The 18,121-nt window shown below is 36.3% G+C and overlaps 1 protein-coding gene across 1 annotated transcript in view; it reads left to right on the top strand.

Moving 5' to 3' along the window:
• Positions 1–18,121, top strand: part of LOC118006515 (potassium/sodium hyperpolarization-activated cyclic nucleotide-gated channel 1) — a 359,934-nt gene that overhangs the window by 301,282 nt on the left and 40,531 nt on the right. Inside the window, exon 6 of the mRNA XM_034999197.1 lies at positions 12,537–12,777. Within this exon, the coding sequence (XP_034855088.1) occupies positions 12,537–12,777 (241 nt within the window). The remainder of the gene's footprint in view (positions 1–12,536; positions 12,778–18,121) is intronic.

The following is an 18,121-nucleotide window of genomic DNA, read 5'->3' as shown; positions in this document are numbered from 1 at the left end:
ATTCATGTAACAGGCACAGTAACAAAAGGCTAGAAAGACTAAGTGGCCTGGTCATGGTCACATTGCCAAACAGAAATTGAGTCTTTTTCTCTCTTTTGGTGTATTTTCCCTTGCATCCCTGGTTTCTAGAAAACAAATAGACAAAAAACATTTATCGATTTCTTAATGTGTGCAAAACATTGATCCAAGCATGATGGGAAGGTAAATTATAAAATATGGTTTTAGTCTCAAAGTGCCTACCATATGCTTGTAAGAGACAAGATAGAAATACGTGCAAAAAAAAATAAACTATGAAAAAAAGTTAAAGTACGTTACTAAAAATACAAGAAATGTAAAAAGTTCACATATAGTTAATTGCCAGAGCAAAGCTGACAGTACATACTGAAATTCTAAATGGATTTGGAGACTTACATGCACAGCTTGAAATCATAAAACTCCCAGAAGAAAACACAGAGAAAAAGCTTCTTGATGTTGATCTTGGCAGTGATTTTTTTGGATGTGACACCTAAAACATGAGTGACGAAAGCAAACATAAATAAGTGGGACTACATGAAACCAAAAAGCTTCTGCACAGCAAGAGACACAGTCAACAAAATGAAAGACAACCTATAGAATGGGAGGAAGTCTGTGCAGACCACCCATGTGATAAGATGTTAATATCCAAAATATACAAGGGACTCAAATGACTCAAGAGCAAGAAAATAAGTAGTCCAATTAAAAAGTAGGCAAAGACTGTGAATAGACATTTTTTTTTTCACTCAAATGCCCAACAGGTATGTGGAAGGATGTGCAGCATCATCAGTCATCAGGGAAATGTAAATTAAAGCCACAATGAGATATCACTTCACATCTGTTAGAATGGCTATTATTAAAAAGTCAAGCTATAATAAGTGCTGGTGAGGATGTGGAAGGGATATCAGGAAAGGGGAGTGGGGAAGATAATATGCATTATTATAATGAGAGAGAGCCAGACCACTGGACCTTTTCCTTGATTTTTCCTAACATTGTTCATTACTTCCCTCCTTCCTCCCCTACAAGGTTTCTCTAGTGGCATTGTTTCTTTCTAGGGCTTCAAAAATTAGTCCTAGGCAATACTATATAATTCCACCTATATGAGGTCCCTGGAATAGACAAATTCATAGCAACAGAAAGTAAAATAGAAGTCACCAGGGATTGAGGGGAGGGAGAAGGGGGGATTATTGTTTAATGGTTTCCAGAGTTTTTATTGGGAATGATGGAAGAGTTAGATGTGGTGGTGGTCACACAGCATTGTGAACATATTTGCGAACTGCACACTTAGTAATAGTTGATACTATAAAATTGTTATATGAAATTTTTAAAAATTAATCTTTTTTTTAAAGATTTTTTATTTATTTATTTGAGACAGAGAGAATGAGAGAGAGAGAGAGAGAGAGCACATGAGAGGGGGGAGGGGCAGAGGGAGAAGCAGACTCCCTGCCGAGCAGGGAGCCCAATGCGGGACTCGATCCAGGGACTCCAGGATCATGACCTGAGCCGAAGGCAGTCGCTTAACCAACTGAGCCACCCAGGCGCCCCTAAAAATTAATCTTATAAAATAACAAATCCTATATCTCTAGTTTGGATCTTTAGAGTCATTTCCACCTGCCACCTGCACTTGTCACCTGAAGGCCCAAGATGCTTCAAACTCAATACAAAAATAAAGCAAAATCCTTTCTCCATATAACTGAATATCTTTGGGGATTTATTTCTCCCCAGACCAAAGAGCTCAGAAGTTGTTAAAGTATGTGGGTTGTGTTCCATGTCACTTCCGAGTGATCCTAACTGGACCATGTATGTATCTTGCCACTGCCCACTCCCTCACTTTGGGAGCTGGGGTTCTGCTGTGTCTTGGCAGATATTCAGAAGGGAGCAGCTTCCTTCTTCCTGCCACACTTTACTGGCCTAACTTGCTCTATAAGTTTGCCAGGGTTGCCATAATAAAATACAACAGACTGCGTAGCTTAAACAGAAATGTTTTTTTCCACTCTTCTGGAGGCTGCAAGTTCAAGATCAAGGTGTCAGCAGATTTGGAATCTTCTGAGACCCCTCTTCTTGGCCTACAGTTGTCCACCCTCTCCCTCTGTCCTCTCATGGTCTTTTCTCTGTGCTAACATATGCTGGGTATCTGTTTCCTCTCCTCATAAGGACACCAGTAAGATTGGATTAGGGCCCACCCTAATGAATTCATTTTAACTTGGTTTCCTCTGTACAGACCCTCTTTCCAAATAGGATCACATTGCAAGATACTGGGAATTAGGGCTTCAGCATATGCATTTGGGGAGGATAGAATTCAGCCTAAAACACTTGCCAACGCATGCAGTGCTCCATGCAAGTCTAACTAACATGGTATATAAATGAATGTTTAATGCATCTTAGGATGCCTGCCTGGTTTTAGGGTTGGCCTGATTTCCTCATGTCCTTTGCACATGTACATATGCTATTATACACTGATTATTTCTATTACTGACTGTTAATGATGAAAATGAATTTATGTGGATTGTATTTTAAATTCTCAAATATAGGTTCTTATCAAATTCTCTAACACCAAACACCTTCTCTTGGGATTGTCTTCTAATTCACACTACTATCTGCTGGTCCTGTTTTAATAATATTTTTTAGTTCAGCATATTTCTGGACACCAGTCTGCTTTACTTGCTGTATTTGACAATTCAGATCAGTCTATGTTTACCATGTCAGATAGGCTTAACACTTACTCTGCAAATTATTCTTACAACTTGCTTACAGCTTGTAGGCCAATGGAGCTGCATTCTGTTGGAGTTTATACAAATCTGTACAGGGCTTCAGCCTGGGATACCACACAGTGGGGCTGAGATACAGAGTCTCCAATGACATGCGTGTTGTCAGTATACAGTTCCTTAATATAGGTTTGTTTGGTGTGTTTCTACCTCTTTTTCTTTGCTTCATAATCAAATTTAAGTGAATGTTAACTGAATTTTCTGTCACTTGCTATCATTCTGCCTGGTACCTAATGGAACAATATGTCCTTATGTTCTAGGAAGGCAAATCAATGGGACGATGCTAAGACTAAATTAATTTCAAACTTCATTTGCATTCATACTGTAAGGCTTAAATGTGATTTAATACCTCAAGACCAAATTAGATGCATATGAGAACTGTAACAACAAAAAATATTAAAATGTTTGAATCCGTCCATTTCAAAATTCATTTGTTCTGATCAATCCTTTACATGCAGGCAGATTTCATTTAAGCCACTTCATCATAATTGGCCATTTGTATATGCAGAGATTTTAGGCTAATTACCTTTAACATAATCTTAACAGACTATTAATCTAGCAACTAATGAGATAGCTGGGTTTCAAAATAAGTAATGGTGAAAAATGTCAGTATTAAAGAGGCTATTGCAGACTATTTGTCTGTATCTCTATTGGGCTTTTCTTTTTTTTTTTTTTTAAGATTTTTTATTTATTTATTCGACAGAGAGAGAGAGAGAGCACAAGTAGGTAGAGAGGCAGGCAGAGGGAGAGGGAGAAGCAGACTCTCCACTGAGCAGGGAGCCCGACGCGGGCCTCGATCCCAGGACCCCGGGATCATGACCTGAGCCGAAGGCAGCCGCTTAACCGACTGAGCCACCCAGTCGCCCCTCTATTGGGCTTTTCTTAATATAACTATGACTAACACAAAATGGAATATCGTGTGGCCATTAAAAAAGAATAGCAATGAGGACCGTGTCTCAAAATGGGGAATATTTTATATTATAAAGATGTGGAACAAAGAAACAAATGTTGAATGTATATTATCATTACAAATATATTAAGGTGAATAAAAGTTTGTCTGAAGGGAATATATAAATATATTAAAACACTAAGGTGATGAGAATACAGAGATTTTTTTCTTTTATATATTTTAAGTGATGTGTGTATGTTCATTTTTTTCAAAGATTTTTTTAAATGCACCTCTGCTAATACAAAAATACTTGATTACTTCCTTCTTTAATGAAATGGAAAACTACAATAGACTAAAATTGAGGCATTCCATATTAATTCAGCATCCTCCTTTTTCTATTTCTAAACACTTTAACTTTCCCAAAATAAATATTAAAGGTAAATATTCCTTAGCTTTGTTGTTTATTACATAGTTTTTGATATTCAAATTATTTAGGAGTTGCAAAAAACACTTTCTTTAAAAAATATGACAGATTATCTCAACTAGAGAAATAGATTATCTTAAATCTTCCCAATAAGACATAGAAATCAAGGGAAATGCTTTCAGTTTAAGAAACTGAAGCAGTACCTAACTTGTTAGCCAGTGTTTGGACAAATGCTTAGAACACTTTTAAGCATTAAGATATGCCTGTGTGGAGATGTAGTGAAAAGAAGGGCCATATGCACCCCAATGTTCATAGCAACAATGTCTGCAATAGCCAAACTGTGGAAAGAGCCGAGATGCCCTTCAACTGATGAATGGATAAACTGATGAGTGGTCCATATATACAATGGAATATTACTCAGCCATCAGAAAGGATGAATACCCAACTTTTACATCAACATGGATGGGACTGGAGGAGATTATGCTAAGTGAAATAAGTCAAGCAGAGAAAGTCAATTATCATATGGTTTCACTTATTTGTGGAACATAAGGAATAGCATGGAGGACATTAGGAGAAGGAAGGGAAAAATGGGGGGGGAATTGGAGGGAGAGATGAACCATGAGAGACTATGAACTCTAAGAAACAAACAGAGTTTTAGAGGGGAGGGTGGAGGGGGGATTGGTTAGCCTGGCGATGGGCATTAAGGAGGGCACATACTGCATGGAGCACTGGGTGTTATACGAAAACAATGGATCATGGATCACCACATCAAAAACCAATGATGTATTGTATGGTGACTATCATACCATAATAAAACTAAAAAAAAAAAAAAGATATGCCTGTGTTGGCCAATTTTCTCACACATGCAGTCAACCATCTTGCAATTTAGAAGGCAAACCACCAGATCAATACAAGCCTGTTGGGAATGCTGAGGGAAATTGTTTTTAAATTGCCTCATGTGTTTCCTTTCTTAAAAAAAATAATGGAATGTGTATGTACAATTCACCTTCCAAATTTATCATATCAATAGAGCAGCTTTATTCTAAGAATCCTTTATTTTATTCCTTGACTTTAGCCACAAGGGAATTTCATTGACTCTGCCCTAAGAATATCTTATCATTTTCTTTTTCGGATACTCTGCACTCACCTTAACTTTGGTTTTTAACAAATAATCCCCACCCTTTTTTTTTACCTGACTCAGTATTCTTTTCCCAAATTACCTTGAAGCATTTGTTTCTTTGAAAATATGGAATATGGTCTATGCAATTCATTTGATCTTAATCAATACTGTTTTATAGTATAGCTATAAATTACAGGGGTTAAAACAGATGACATTGAGTGAAATTCATTAAATGCTTTACTTGTGTTTAATTATCATAATCTATGATAGAATTGCTAGTGTTATCTCCATTTTACAGATGGGAAGATTAAGATTTGAAGAATTTGAGTCACTTTCTATGGGCACAGAGCCATTTAGTTTTGGAATCAGGGATTGAACGTGAGTGTGCACACAAACACAGAGGGAGAGAGACTAACCCATATTTATTTTACAACTTACAATTATTTTATACTGAATATATACATGTACATTCTCTTCCCTCAACTAGGTGTAAACTTTCAGATACTTCTTTATTTTAGGAACCATGGTTTCCAAACCTGATTGCTTATAACTTTGAGTGTAGAGAGTGTAGAGTGTAGAGATTTGGGGGGCGCCTGGGTGGCTCAGTTGGTTAAACGACTGCCTTCGGCTCAGGTCATGATCCTGGAGTCCCAGGATCGAGTCCCACGTCGGACTCCCTGCTCAGCAGGGAGTCTGCTTCTCCCTCTGACCCTCCTCCCTCTCATGCTCTCTGTCTCTCATTAAAAAAAAAAAAAAAAAGTAGAGATTTTGAGTCATATCCCTTGGAGATGTAGCTCCAGATTCTTTTAAAACAGAATTTGAGCCTTGTAAACTGTATTTTAGTAAAGTACCATAAATATGTCCACAAGACTATCGTCTTCCTCTGAAAAGTAACAGGGAGGAGAATGTCATCTTTGGCAGGTCATTGAAGCCTTTTTTTAATTAATTTAATTTTTAGTTTTTTAAATTTTTAATTGATGCTGTCTTCATGAGAGCCATGATGAGGGCAAGGACCCATGGAACAATCCTGAATAATTTCTTTTATTTTCCAAAAAATAAAGGCATTCAGATTCAGATTTTTAAAAATAATTGTTGTGGGTAAAATAATAACAGCCAAGTTCATTGCTATCAGTTTGCTACCCCACAGTCAACAAATATTCATGTCAGACTCTCTAAATGTGTAAATTTCAAAAGAACAAATTATGGTTAACACAAAAATCTTTAGGGTTTGTCGTAATTCCAGGTATGTGCAAAAGTAAGATGGTTTCTTAGAATCCATCAAAACCCTGTTAGAGAGCTGGGTTACCCAGCAAACCATGGTTCTTCCTCTTGCAAGCATGTGGTCTTTGGCAGATTATTCAGTATCTTCTATAAAATGGGGTAGTAATAATACTTAAGGTATAGGATTTTTGCAGTTGTAAAATAAATTAATACTTATAAAACATTTAAAGCAATACCTAGATACCAGAAAGAATATAAAAAAATATTGTCTCTTATTTTTATTATGCTCATTCTTAAAATTATCCCTGCCTTTAAAAAAAAAAAAAAAGACAAAACCCTAACACATCCACTTACTCTAATTCTCTCCAGTCCAGGCTACTGAACTGGGTGGAGAGGAGGAATAGGGCAACATCAGCAGCACTCTTTTACGTGATGGTCTAGGTGATAAAGTGTCAGTTGATATAGATTTGACTATATTTATTTATTTGTGTTTGATGTTAATATAGAAGTCTATATGTCTGGTTGCCATTGGAATGTCTAATATAAGTTCTTAGAAGGAAGGTCTGTGTGTTCTGCAAAGTCTAAAAATACAGGGTGTGTTGCGTGTAGGAATTTAGCAATGTAACAGCAGCTCTGTTTTGTTAAGATACTCCATGATTCATTATTGTAATGATGGTAATTATATTTATAGCTACCATGCCTAAAACATTTTAGAACTATACTGTGTAGAATAAAATAATGTAGAATGGAGGAGAACTAAGTGTTTTACAAAATGGAACTTTCCCCAATGATACTTAAGTTATCAGTAAAGAATTGTAGTGCTTCAAGGAGCCTTAAAATATTACTATTCTCTTTAATAATAACCAAAAAATATTGCTTAAGCTTTCCCAGGGTCTCAGAGTTTGCATGATTCCTAAATACTGATTTATGGATAAAATAAATCCTCTGTGGGGCACCTGGGTGGCTCAGTTGGTTAGGCATCTGCCTTCGGCCCAGGTCATGATCTCAGGGTCCTGGGATTGAGCCCCGCATCGGGCTCTCTGCTCCGTGGGAAGCCTGCTTCTCCCTCCACCCCTCCACCAACTCATGTGCTCTCTCTCTCTCTTTCAAATAAATAAATAATCTTTAAAAAAATTAATAAAAAATCCTTTGTGAAGTTCTCTCTCTCTCTCTCTATATATATATCAAATCCCATTTTCCTGATTGTCATAAAATTAAACCAAAAAAATAAAACAAGATAACCCTGAGATTGAAAAGGCAAGTCACAGATGGGGAGAAGATATTTACAATGTATATCCCAACAAAGAACTCGTGTCAAGACTATAAAAAGAACTCCAACAACAGGAAAAAAGTGAGGAAAACTTGACTGGGCAGTTCACCAAACAGGACATTCATCTGATCAGTAAGCCTATTAAAATGTGCATAACAACATTAATCATTGGAGAAATGTAAGATAAAACTACAATGAGGGGCACCTGGGTGGCTCAGTCGTTAAGCGTCTGCCTTCAGCTCAGGTCATGATCCCAGGGTCCTGGGGTGGGGCTCCCTGCTCAGCGGGAAGCCTGCTTCTCCCTCTCCCACTCCCCCTGCTTGTGTTCCTGCTCTCGCTATCTCTCTTTCTCTGTCAAATAAATAAATAAAATCTTTAAAAAAAAAACTACAATGAGAAAATTTTTAAAAATAATGATATCTCTGCATACCTACTAATAGCTAAAATCAAAGAATAATAACATCAAATTTTACTATGGATGGAGGACAACTGGAACTTATATATTGCTGGTATGTGAGAAAAATAATACAATCATTTTAGAAAACTTTTGCTAGTATCTACTAAAATTAAATATAAGTTTACCTTATCACCCAGCAATTCCAAAATAAGGTATAAACATTCAAGAGAAATCAGTGTGAGTGTTGCCATTATAGAAACAGTACAGAGGTTTCTCAAAAAGTTAAAAATAGCACTGCCTTATGATCCAGCAGTTGCACTATGGGGTATTTACCCAAAGAATACAAAAACACTAATTCAAAGGGATACATGCACCCTGATGTTTATTGCAGCATAATCTACAATAGCCAAAGTATAGAAGTAGCCCAAGTGTCCACTGGCGATCGATAAATGGATAAAGATGGTGTGGTTATACATTTGAAAAATTCACTTAAGATTTGTGCACTTTACTCTGTATGATACTTTAAAAAATATCCTCTAGTCTTTGACCAAACAACGTAAATAATTCTATCATACTTTAGCAAAACAAGATGAAGGACTGCTGAAAAGGAAAGACTTTCATATTTGAAATAAACTGACATGTCAAAGTAAGATCAAATTCAGGGTTCTTCAGTGTTGGTTGTTGTATTATGCTTTTATTTAGTAGAGAGAAGTTTATTTGGAATTTGAACAGATTTGTCTATTTTCCCCTGCTTTTTAATTTACTCAGTTGTTTAATTATATAAATATGGTCTCATGATTATTTATTTTATACTTTGGGATTGATCTAACACTACATTATTTACTTTCTTACACCAATTGTTAAAGCTTTAGCTATTGGTAGCTCTTTCATTTGGCCCTCTTTGAAATACACTCATCATTGTGGGATTTTTTTTTTTTTATGTTTGTATTTGATTGTTTGTTTTTTAGCACTTCTATACTTTCTGTTACTACAAGGTGCTCCAGGAAGAAAAAATTACATTTTTTTAAGTGTTGACAGTAAGCTCGGTAATTTGGAGTACCTTATAAAGGTCAGGGCCATGTCTGATTCCCTTAGGAATGGAGCACTCCTCAATTTAATGCATATGGTCAATACTCCTAATTCAGGCCAGACCTATTGCTAAAATAGTTCATTGTAACAACTGCCATGAAGAATCTGGATGGAAATTAGAGATATTAATAACTTAACTGTGTGTCTTAGTTAAATCAGTGTGCTATAAGGAACTGTGATTGATGGAGGAGAAGCTCTAAAAGTTTTGTTTTACATATAGAGAGATATTAATAACTTAATTAAATATGTTCTCTAAGAAAATGTGCTATAAAGAAATTTGATTGATAGAAAAGAGCTTTTAAAAGTTTTGCTTCATTTCTAGACTCACATGATTGTTTCTATTAAACTATATACTCTCAAAGCAAGCCAATTTAATGGGAAGAGAGAGAGCTTTTAAATGCAAATAATTACATTTTTTCTTATCAAATGCTTGTTAGAATTTATAGTTTCAATCTGGTAGTCGTCACATTGGAGGTAAAAGTCCCATAGAGAGAGAGAAAATTAATGGATTCCTTTAAGCCATAACAATAATATGAAATTATCCCTGTGGTGTTATAATCAAGGCAGTTACAATAGGTATACCTGAATATGCAATGCATCATAGAAAAAGTTATTCATATAAATAAAGAACAGCTAAATTGTTTATAAAATATACTTCTAATTATTTTCTAAAATAAAGGGTGAGAGAACAATGAAGAGAAAAAAATGTGTGTTTGAATCCAATAATACAGATAAAAGAATTCTCTATTTTATTGTTTTTCTTTGAAAATTCTTATTTTCTCTGCAACCTGACTTACGTTCATTTTCCTCCACAGTATTCTTCCATGCCATTTTACATGTGAAATCATTAACTCAAACAATCAATCTGGTCCTTTTAATGACCTCTCTCTGTCTTCTTTCAACTCATGAACCTTGAGCAGTTCACCTTTTATCTTCATGAAGTTTTTGTATAGAAGGAGTTTGAATAATAAAAAACACATTTTTATACACCAGAGACTTGTTTCTCAAGCTGTTTGCTTTAGAAAGCTTTCTAGCAGATTTAAGTAAATATCTCCCAATGGGGAAAAAAACCTCGTCTTTGTGAGCACTTTTTCCCACTGCTGAAACTCCATCTTCCTTCTTTCCTTCCCTCCCTTCTTCCCTTTCTCCTTTCTTCCACCTTCTTGACCTGCATGCATATTTACTGAGCATGCACTACATGCAGAACCTTACTGTAGTCCCACCCCCACCACTGCTCTTCAGCACCAGTTACAATTAACCACAAGTTGTCCTCAGTACAGCCACCCATGCAGTCAGCTGAACATTATTTGGGCTTGGATGATGCTACACAAGGTATCTTTCTCTTGTTTTTGTTGCTATGTTCACTTTTTGCTTATTACAGCTGATTTTTAAGTATTTTACCATCCTCCGTGAAGCCCCACCATTAGAGACTCTTTGCTCTGCTGAACTGACAAGAAATTGTTAAAGATGAAATACCTTCTTTTCCATGGTGGACCCCAAATTTTGTGCCCCCTGTATCAGCTGGAATTTTCTTACTTATTCCAAAATAAGGTCAGGTCATTTCATGAAGCAAGATTGAGGAAACTTTTTTTCCTCAGTCTTGGAATCTGTTAGTTTATATAACATATTTTCCCAAACAAGAATTCAGATCTCAGCTTTTGTTAATATCTCCAATTTTTTTTTTGCCCTTTTCCCACCTTTTTTTTTTAAGGTTTTATTTATTTATGTGACAGAGAGAGAGATAGCAAGAGCAGGAACACAAGCAGGGGCGGTGGGAGAGGGAGAAGCAGGCTTACCTCCGAGCAGGGAGCCCAATGTGGGGCTCTATCCCAGGACCCTGGGATCATGACCTGAGCCGAAGGCAGACGCTTAATGACTGAGGCACCCAGGCACCCCTTTTCCCACCTTTTAACAGGATTTCCTTCAGTATCTATGTCTCTTAAAAGAGATCACAAAGTCAGGGTTAACCTTTTTCCTTTGGCGCTCATTGGAGAAGAAATTTTTGAGAAATGGCATTGTGGTAAAATTTAGGTTCCTACTATTTATCCCTTTACATATCTAACTTGCAAGATTAAAAATGGTTGGTCCCAGGGTCAACAGGGTGGTTCAGTCGTTTAAACATCTGCCTTTGGCTCAGGTTATGATCTCAAGGTCCTGGGATCCAGCCCCACATAGGGCTCCAGCCCCATGTCAGGCTCCCTGCTCAGCCAAGAGTCTGCTTCTCCCTCTGCCCCTCCCCACTGCCTGTGTGCTCGTGTTTTCTCTCTTTCTCTCTCTCTCAAATAAATAAATAAAATCTTTAAAAAAAAAAAAAAACAGTTGGCCCCATATCTCTATTTTGGTCCAAAGAGATATCACTATGTCTAATCTGGACCACATCTACAGAATGAAATCAAATGTGTAAGTCTAATTCAGAATTGGCCTGGTTCCAGGAATAAGACAAACAAACAATTCAGGAAAAGGAAAATATAGTCCCTCCAGTATAAAGCCCAGAAGGCTTAAAAAAGAGTGATTTTCTGATCTAGCCCAGAAACAGATGGAATTTACAATTATAGATATAGTTAGATTAGAGTCATCTTTGTATAACCTTTCTTGCACACCCCATTGTCCTCACTTTAATGTGAATAACATTAAGAAAAAAAACATTAAAATGCTTGTCTGGCAGCTGGGCCTTTGTTTCAGAATTCTGGTCAGTAGGTGCAAGTTAGATTGTTCAACACAATGGAGCACAAAAGCAGTAATATCATAACTAACAAGAGGTAGGTAGTGTGGCTTCTTTTCTTCATAAAACGAGATAAAAGGGAGACTAAAACTCTTCCACATTTGAGTTCTAATTTTATATGAAGTATAGTAAAGGAATTGGAAGTTATAAAAGGTAAGACATATATACTTAATTCACATTTACTTGATGTTTAATATATAGCTATACTGTACTAGGTGCTGGGAATACAAAGTTCCAACACAAAAATAAAACAATTTCTGGCTTTGAAGAGATATGCAGATTATTAGAATTTATGTGTCTTTGGTTCTGAACTTAAATTGCAATATTGAGCTGTATGTAGAGTTTAATGTAAGCCTGTGCTTTTCTTCCTGCTATGATTAATATCTTTTTTTTTTAAGATTTTATTTATTTATTTATTTGAGAGAGAGAGAGAGAGAGAAACAGCATGAGAGGGGAGAGGGTCAAAGGGAGAAGCAGGCTCCCCGCTGAGCCGGGAGCCCGATGTGGGACTCGATCCCAGGACTCCGGGACCATGACCTGAGCCGAAGGCAGTCGCCCAACCAACTGAGCCATCCAGGCGCCCAATTAATATCTGTCTTCATATTTGTCTGCCCTTGCCATCTTTAGGAGATCGTCAACTTCAACTGTCGGAAGCTAGTGGCCACCATGCCTCTGTTTGCTAACGCGGATCCCAATTTTGTGACTGCCATGCTGAGCAAGTTGAGATTTGAGGTGTTTCAACCTGGAGATTATATCATACGAGAAGGAGCTGTGGGTAAAAAAATGTATTTCATTCAACATGGTGTTGCTGGTGTCATCACAAAATCCAGTAAAGAAATGAAGCTGACAGACGGCTCTTACTTTGGAGGTTAGTGAACAAGAAAATGCAACTGAGCCAAACGTTGCTTTGGTTATGTGTCTTTCTCAGAATTTTGGAGATATCATAATGTTGATTTGTGGGTTTTGACTATGAACTTGTGTTTGAATTCTGATAAAAGTGTCTCTAATGGTATGTTTTCACATTTCAGTGTCACATGCTCAGTGCGTGTACATTTACTACTGTGTTAGTTGGAGCGTCTTTTTACCTTCGCAAGCTAGACTGGCTTAAACCAGATGGAAAGTATATTTTTGTGGGAGATGGCTCACCCCAAGACAGTTTTCAGGAGCACAGATTTCATTTATTTTATTGGTTTGCCATCCTCTAGAGTGATTTTCTCATTTATACAAGAGGAACTGGTTCCTCTCCATCATGTTAGATACAGCCCACAGGAGGGGGAGAAGGGGACAGCGGAAGTGAAGAGTGAGCAGCTTCTCTTTAGAGGTGTACCTAGACTTGTCACCATCAGTGCTTATTTACATCCAGTTGGCCAGAATTTAGTTACAAGAGTACCTCTAGGTGTAAGAAAGGCTGAGGAATGTAGCCTCTAGTTGAGTGGTGTGAAAGTCAGGTTTCTCCAGAGAAACAGAGCCAGTAGGAGAATATATATACAAAAGGAGAGTTATTATGAGGCATTGGCTTATGTGAATATGGAGGCTGACAAGTCTTGTGATTGGCCATTGAAAAGCTGGAGACCCAGCAAAACTGGTGGTAGAAGCTAGTCTGGCTCCCAAGGCTGGGAACTAGAGGAGTCGAAGGTATACATCCCAGTCTGAAGGCAGAAGATGAGATGAGATGTTAGCTCAAGATAGGAAAAGAGGGTCAAACTCCCCCCTCCTCCTATGTTTGTTCTTTTCACACCTCCAGTGGTTTGGATGATGCCCACTCACATCGGGGAGGGCAATTTACTGAGTCCACTGATCCAAATGCTAATCTTATCTGGAAACACCCTCAAAGACACATCCAAAAATTATGTTCAATCTGGACACCCCATGGCCAATCAAGTTGATACCTAAAACTTACCATTGTAAGTGGAAATTTGCCTTGCTAAAAACCCTGAAAATTTTAATTGTTTCCAACTTTTTGCTATTATCAGATATATACTGATATATGTGCACATGTATAAAACTTGCCTAGAAGTTGAATAACTGGGTCAAAAACTATACATATTTTTAAACTGAGATAAACACCAAATTGTTTCTTTGCTGAGACTGCCTGTGTCTACATGCCTTGCCTATTCATTTTGACTTCTGTCCTCTTAATAAGTAAAAATGGCATCCCTTACTTGTTTAGTGTGCGTTTCCATTATTAATATTGAGGTTGAAGTGTTCATAGATTTATTCATCATTTATATTTTATTTTTTCTGTTTTTATTCTTTGCATATTTTTTCTAATATGTTTTTTTGCCTTTTTAAAACCAATTATAGCAACATTCCTAATGTATTTTTGATAGGCTATAACTATTTTCTTCAAGATTGTTATTTCTTTTCTATCTTTATAACTTTCCTTTCATCATTCTGATCTTCATTATTGTTGATTTGATATGAACCTGCCTCTCCTTTCCCTTAAAGTGTCAGAGATTTTGTGTTCCTTAGGTGGGTTTTATACACTGCAAAATTATAAAAATGTTTTCCATCTTTACCTTTATTTTATTTAGTTTTGCATTTTGTTACTATTTTATCATAGTTTACTATATTTATTATATGTACCTCGATTACATTTTTATTTTAGTATTAAGCCACCCCGCATATATTTGTGAATATAGTGTGAGGTAAGATTCTGTATTTTTCCCCAAAAGAGATAAGTTCTCCACCATCATATATGGAAGATTTCATCCTTTCTGTAAAACGTTAAAATATTTCTTTAATAATATGCTGATATAATATAAACTATGGTGACGATAGCAACTAATACTGTATTGCATATTTGAAAGTTGCTAAGAAAGTAGATCTTAAAAGCTGTCATCACAAAAAACATTTTGTAACTATAAATGGTGACAGATGTTACCTTGATTTATTGTAGTGATCATTTCTCAATATATATAAATATCAAAGTATTATGTTGTTGTCATGAGCACGCTAAGAAAGCACACACACGAGTCGTGTCTTTCCATAATGCCAGATTTATTCATCATAAAGCAAGGTTAACGTAATTACAAAGCAGGTTCAGGATTCCAAACTCAGTGACATTTCACTCTTTGTTTAACTTTGCTTCTTACTCATCACACAAAACAAAGCACAAGACAAGTTACACAACAAACAAGATAGTACACGAAGTAGGAAGTTAAGGAACCAAACATGAAGTCAGTCTGTGAGCACGCAGTTGAGATAAGGCCTCGGTCTGGTCCGGGTTAGCCCTCAGCATGTGCTGCTTATTATGTCCAAGGGGTGGAGGATCTCTGTTCTGTTCAGAGATGAATCGGGCAGAGCTTCAGTGGCGGCTGCCTTTTTGATGTGGTCAGATGTGAAAGGATCAGTGTCTTGAAAGTCTGATAGTTTGCTGCAAAAATCTTCCTTTTTTAAAGGGACTTAATCTGTCTTGGGCCTTTGCAGATCTCCTCTGGTTCTGCTCATCATCAGTTCTGAGTGTGTCATCAGCTGGTGCTAATTTCGGCGGTATCTGGTCTTAGCTGCAACGCCTTTGGTTCTTGGGTCACTGCTTGACATAAGTCACTGCTTGACGTGGGTGATTCCTGTTACTCTCTGTAGTTGTATCCCTGAAACTAACATACTGTGTCAATTACATCTCAAAAAAAAAAAAGAGAGAATCCTGGGATGTGGGGATATATATATATAATATATATCTACTAGATTTTTATATATCAGGAAGAAAACCATATATTCTGTACATTTTCTAGTATACATGCAGATTCCTAGAGGGGCTTTAATCATCCTAATCAAAGATGCTTCCAGATAGTGTTGAGACAAAAGTAAAACTACAGAGGAGCCAATATGCTAATATACGGCCATTAGAGGCTCTTTTGCATAGAGGAAATAATGTTAGAACAAGCAGAAGGGGGACACTATTTTTTCTTCATTTCTTTTCTTAGTTTCTACCAATTCTGTTAAAACATTAGAAACTTAATGATTAATATTAGACCTCTGGTACTACAGTATCAGGACTTGGTGAGGTTAATGTTTAAATATTCTTCAACACCAAGAAACTGAAATGTTTTTCTTAGGAAAAGGCAGGAAGTCTGTCATCAAATATCTGGAGGTTTATCCTGTAAGAGGCAATTCAAATGAAACTCTTTTCCTTCTCATAAGTGAGGTATAGAATAAGTGGTTCTTATTACTTTGTGTTCATCTTTCACAGATTTTATAATATGCCATCTCTTCAGAAGGCTTCTCAGTCAGAATCAATGTCTCCCACCTTTGTGTCTCCATAGTACTTCTCATAGCTTTCCAGGGTCCTGGTCTCAGTCGGCCTCACACTGAAATTAATAGAATAGTTGCCTGTCTTCCCTCTGATATTCAGTGTGTATATCAGAATCAGTAGAGTGCTGTTTAAAGCCCAAGATGCTCAGGCCCCACCCATCAGAGATTCTGAATCAGTAAGTCCAGACTGGAGACAAATTTTTATTTGTTCATTAGAGACTCATCAACCAGTATATCTGATTCCCTAAAAAAAAAAAAAAAAAAAAAAGTAATGATTAAAAAAGTAATCAAATCAAATTAGTAGTTGAAAAAAAGGCAATGAATTTCATTTTGTCATATATAAATAAATATATGCCGAGTTTGAGAAATGTTCTTCAATAACAGCTAAGAAATAGTAGGAAAGGCTTTGAATTTTATTAAATGCTTTTTTGGGAACATATCAAAATACCCATAAGGTTCTTATCCATTAACCTATTGTGGCTGAATAAAACATATCAACTCAAGGTAATTCGCTTCCTTGACTTTCCCTCTCACGCATGAAGGACACTTTTGAAGCTCCCAGCGTCCCCTTCTTCCCACTCTTCTTTGTCATGATTCTGTGCTGCCTCGTTAGCCCCTTAGCCTTTTGTGGCAGATTGTTCTAAGGAAGAAGAGATTTGGAAAAGCTAAGACCCCAAAAAATCTACTATAGAAAGCACAGAGCATTAATGTTCAAATAAACAAAAAAGAGTAACTGAAAGCTGACGGGGTAAAAAATAAAAGTGTACATGTACAGGCCAGGTGTGAGGGAAGGTGGTTTGGGAGGGAAAACATTTTTGAGGCCATTAATGGGGCTGTGATAAATATGTAGAAGAAACATCTGGAAAGGACTTTTTGGAAGTGTTAAGCATTAAGAGTGTATTTTTACACTTGACATACATTTTGTCAGTTCAAAGGAGCTTTTAATTACTACGTAGTTATATTTGCTAATATGACTAAGGTTTTATACAAACACTGGAACACTTGTCTCCCTGGATTTATCTGGTTACACTATTAGGAAAGTCAATTACAGTAATGAAGATCCTTGTGTTGAGCCGTAAGACCGTTTCTGGGATAAAAACTACTTTGTCCTGATGTATTATTGTTTTTAACACATTGTAGCATCTCTATAAGTTAAATTGGGCTGTTATTTATTGTTTTGGTGGTTATTTTTGTGATCCCCTGGCTAATTTTGGATATCAGGTTTTGTTTACTTCTTGGAGAGAGTAAGAAAGCTTTTTTTAAAAAAATGTATTCTCTAGGAGGTTTAAACAATCTAGGCATTACCTGTCACTTGAAGTCGTCTTAGGTTTCACAAATAAAGCATTGTGTCTGATTCTCTGTCTTCTATGGTTATTAAAGTCCTCCAGCTTTCTACTTCTTTATGAGCAATCATACAGTTCATCTAATTCAATTGTTCATTATATTGAAAAGCTTAAAAAAATAAAGTCTGATGCCAGAGCCAAAATTATACCTTAGAGTTTCTGATGGAATTGAGAGGAGTTGAGATCCAAACATCAGCATATAAAAACAAAATCCCCAGAAGATTCCAAATAATTTTCACATTATATGTGTATGTATACATAGGTCCCTTTTTATTTTCAATAAACTTTTAATTTTTAATTTTAGAACAATTTTAGATACAAAATGATTGCAAAGATTATACAGAGAATTCCATATATCCCATACCCAGTTTCCTATTATTAATATTTACCATTACTATGATATATCTGTCACAATTAATGAATATTGATACATTATTAATAAGTACTTAATAAAGCACACACTTTATTCAAATTTTCCTAGTTTTTACCCAATATACTCTTTTCATTCAAGATCCCATTTACTTGTAATGTCCTCTAGTTTACTCTTGGTTTTTGTTTTTTTTTTAAGATTTATTTATTTATTTTTAAAGAGGCTGGGGGGTGGGGAAGGAAGGG

The sequence above is a fragment of the Mirounga leonina genome, unplaced genomic scaffold (assembly GCF_011800145.1).
Source record: "Mirounga leonina isolate KUSES-001 unplaced genomic scaffold, KU_Mleo_1.0 Mir_97, whole genome shotgun sequence".
Lineage (NCBI taxonomy): Eukaryota > Metazoa > Chordata > Mammalia > Carnivora > Phocidae > Mirounga > Mirounga leonina.
This window is presented reverse-complemented; position numbering and strand designations above follow the sequence as displayed.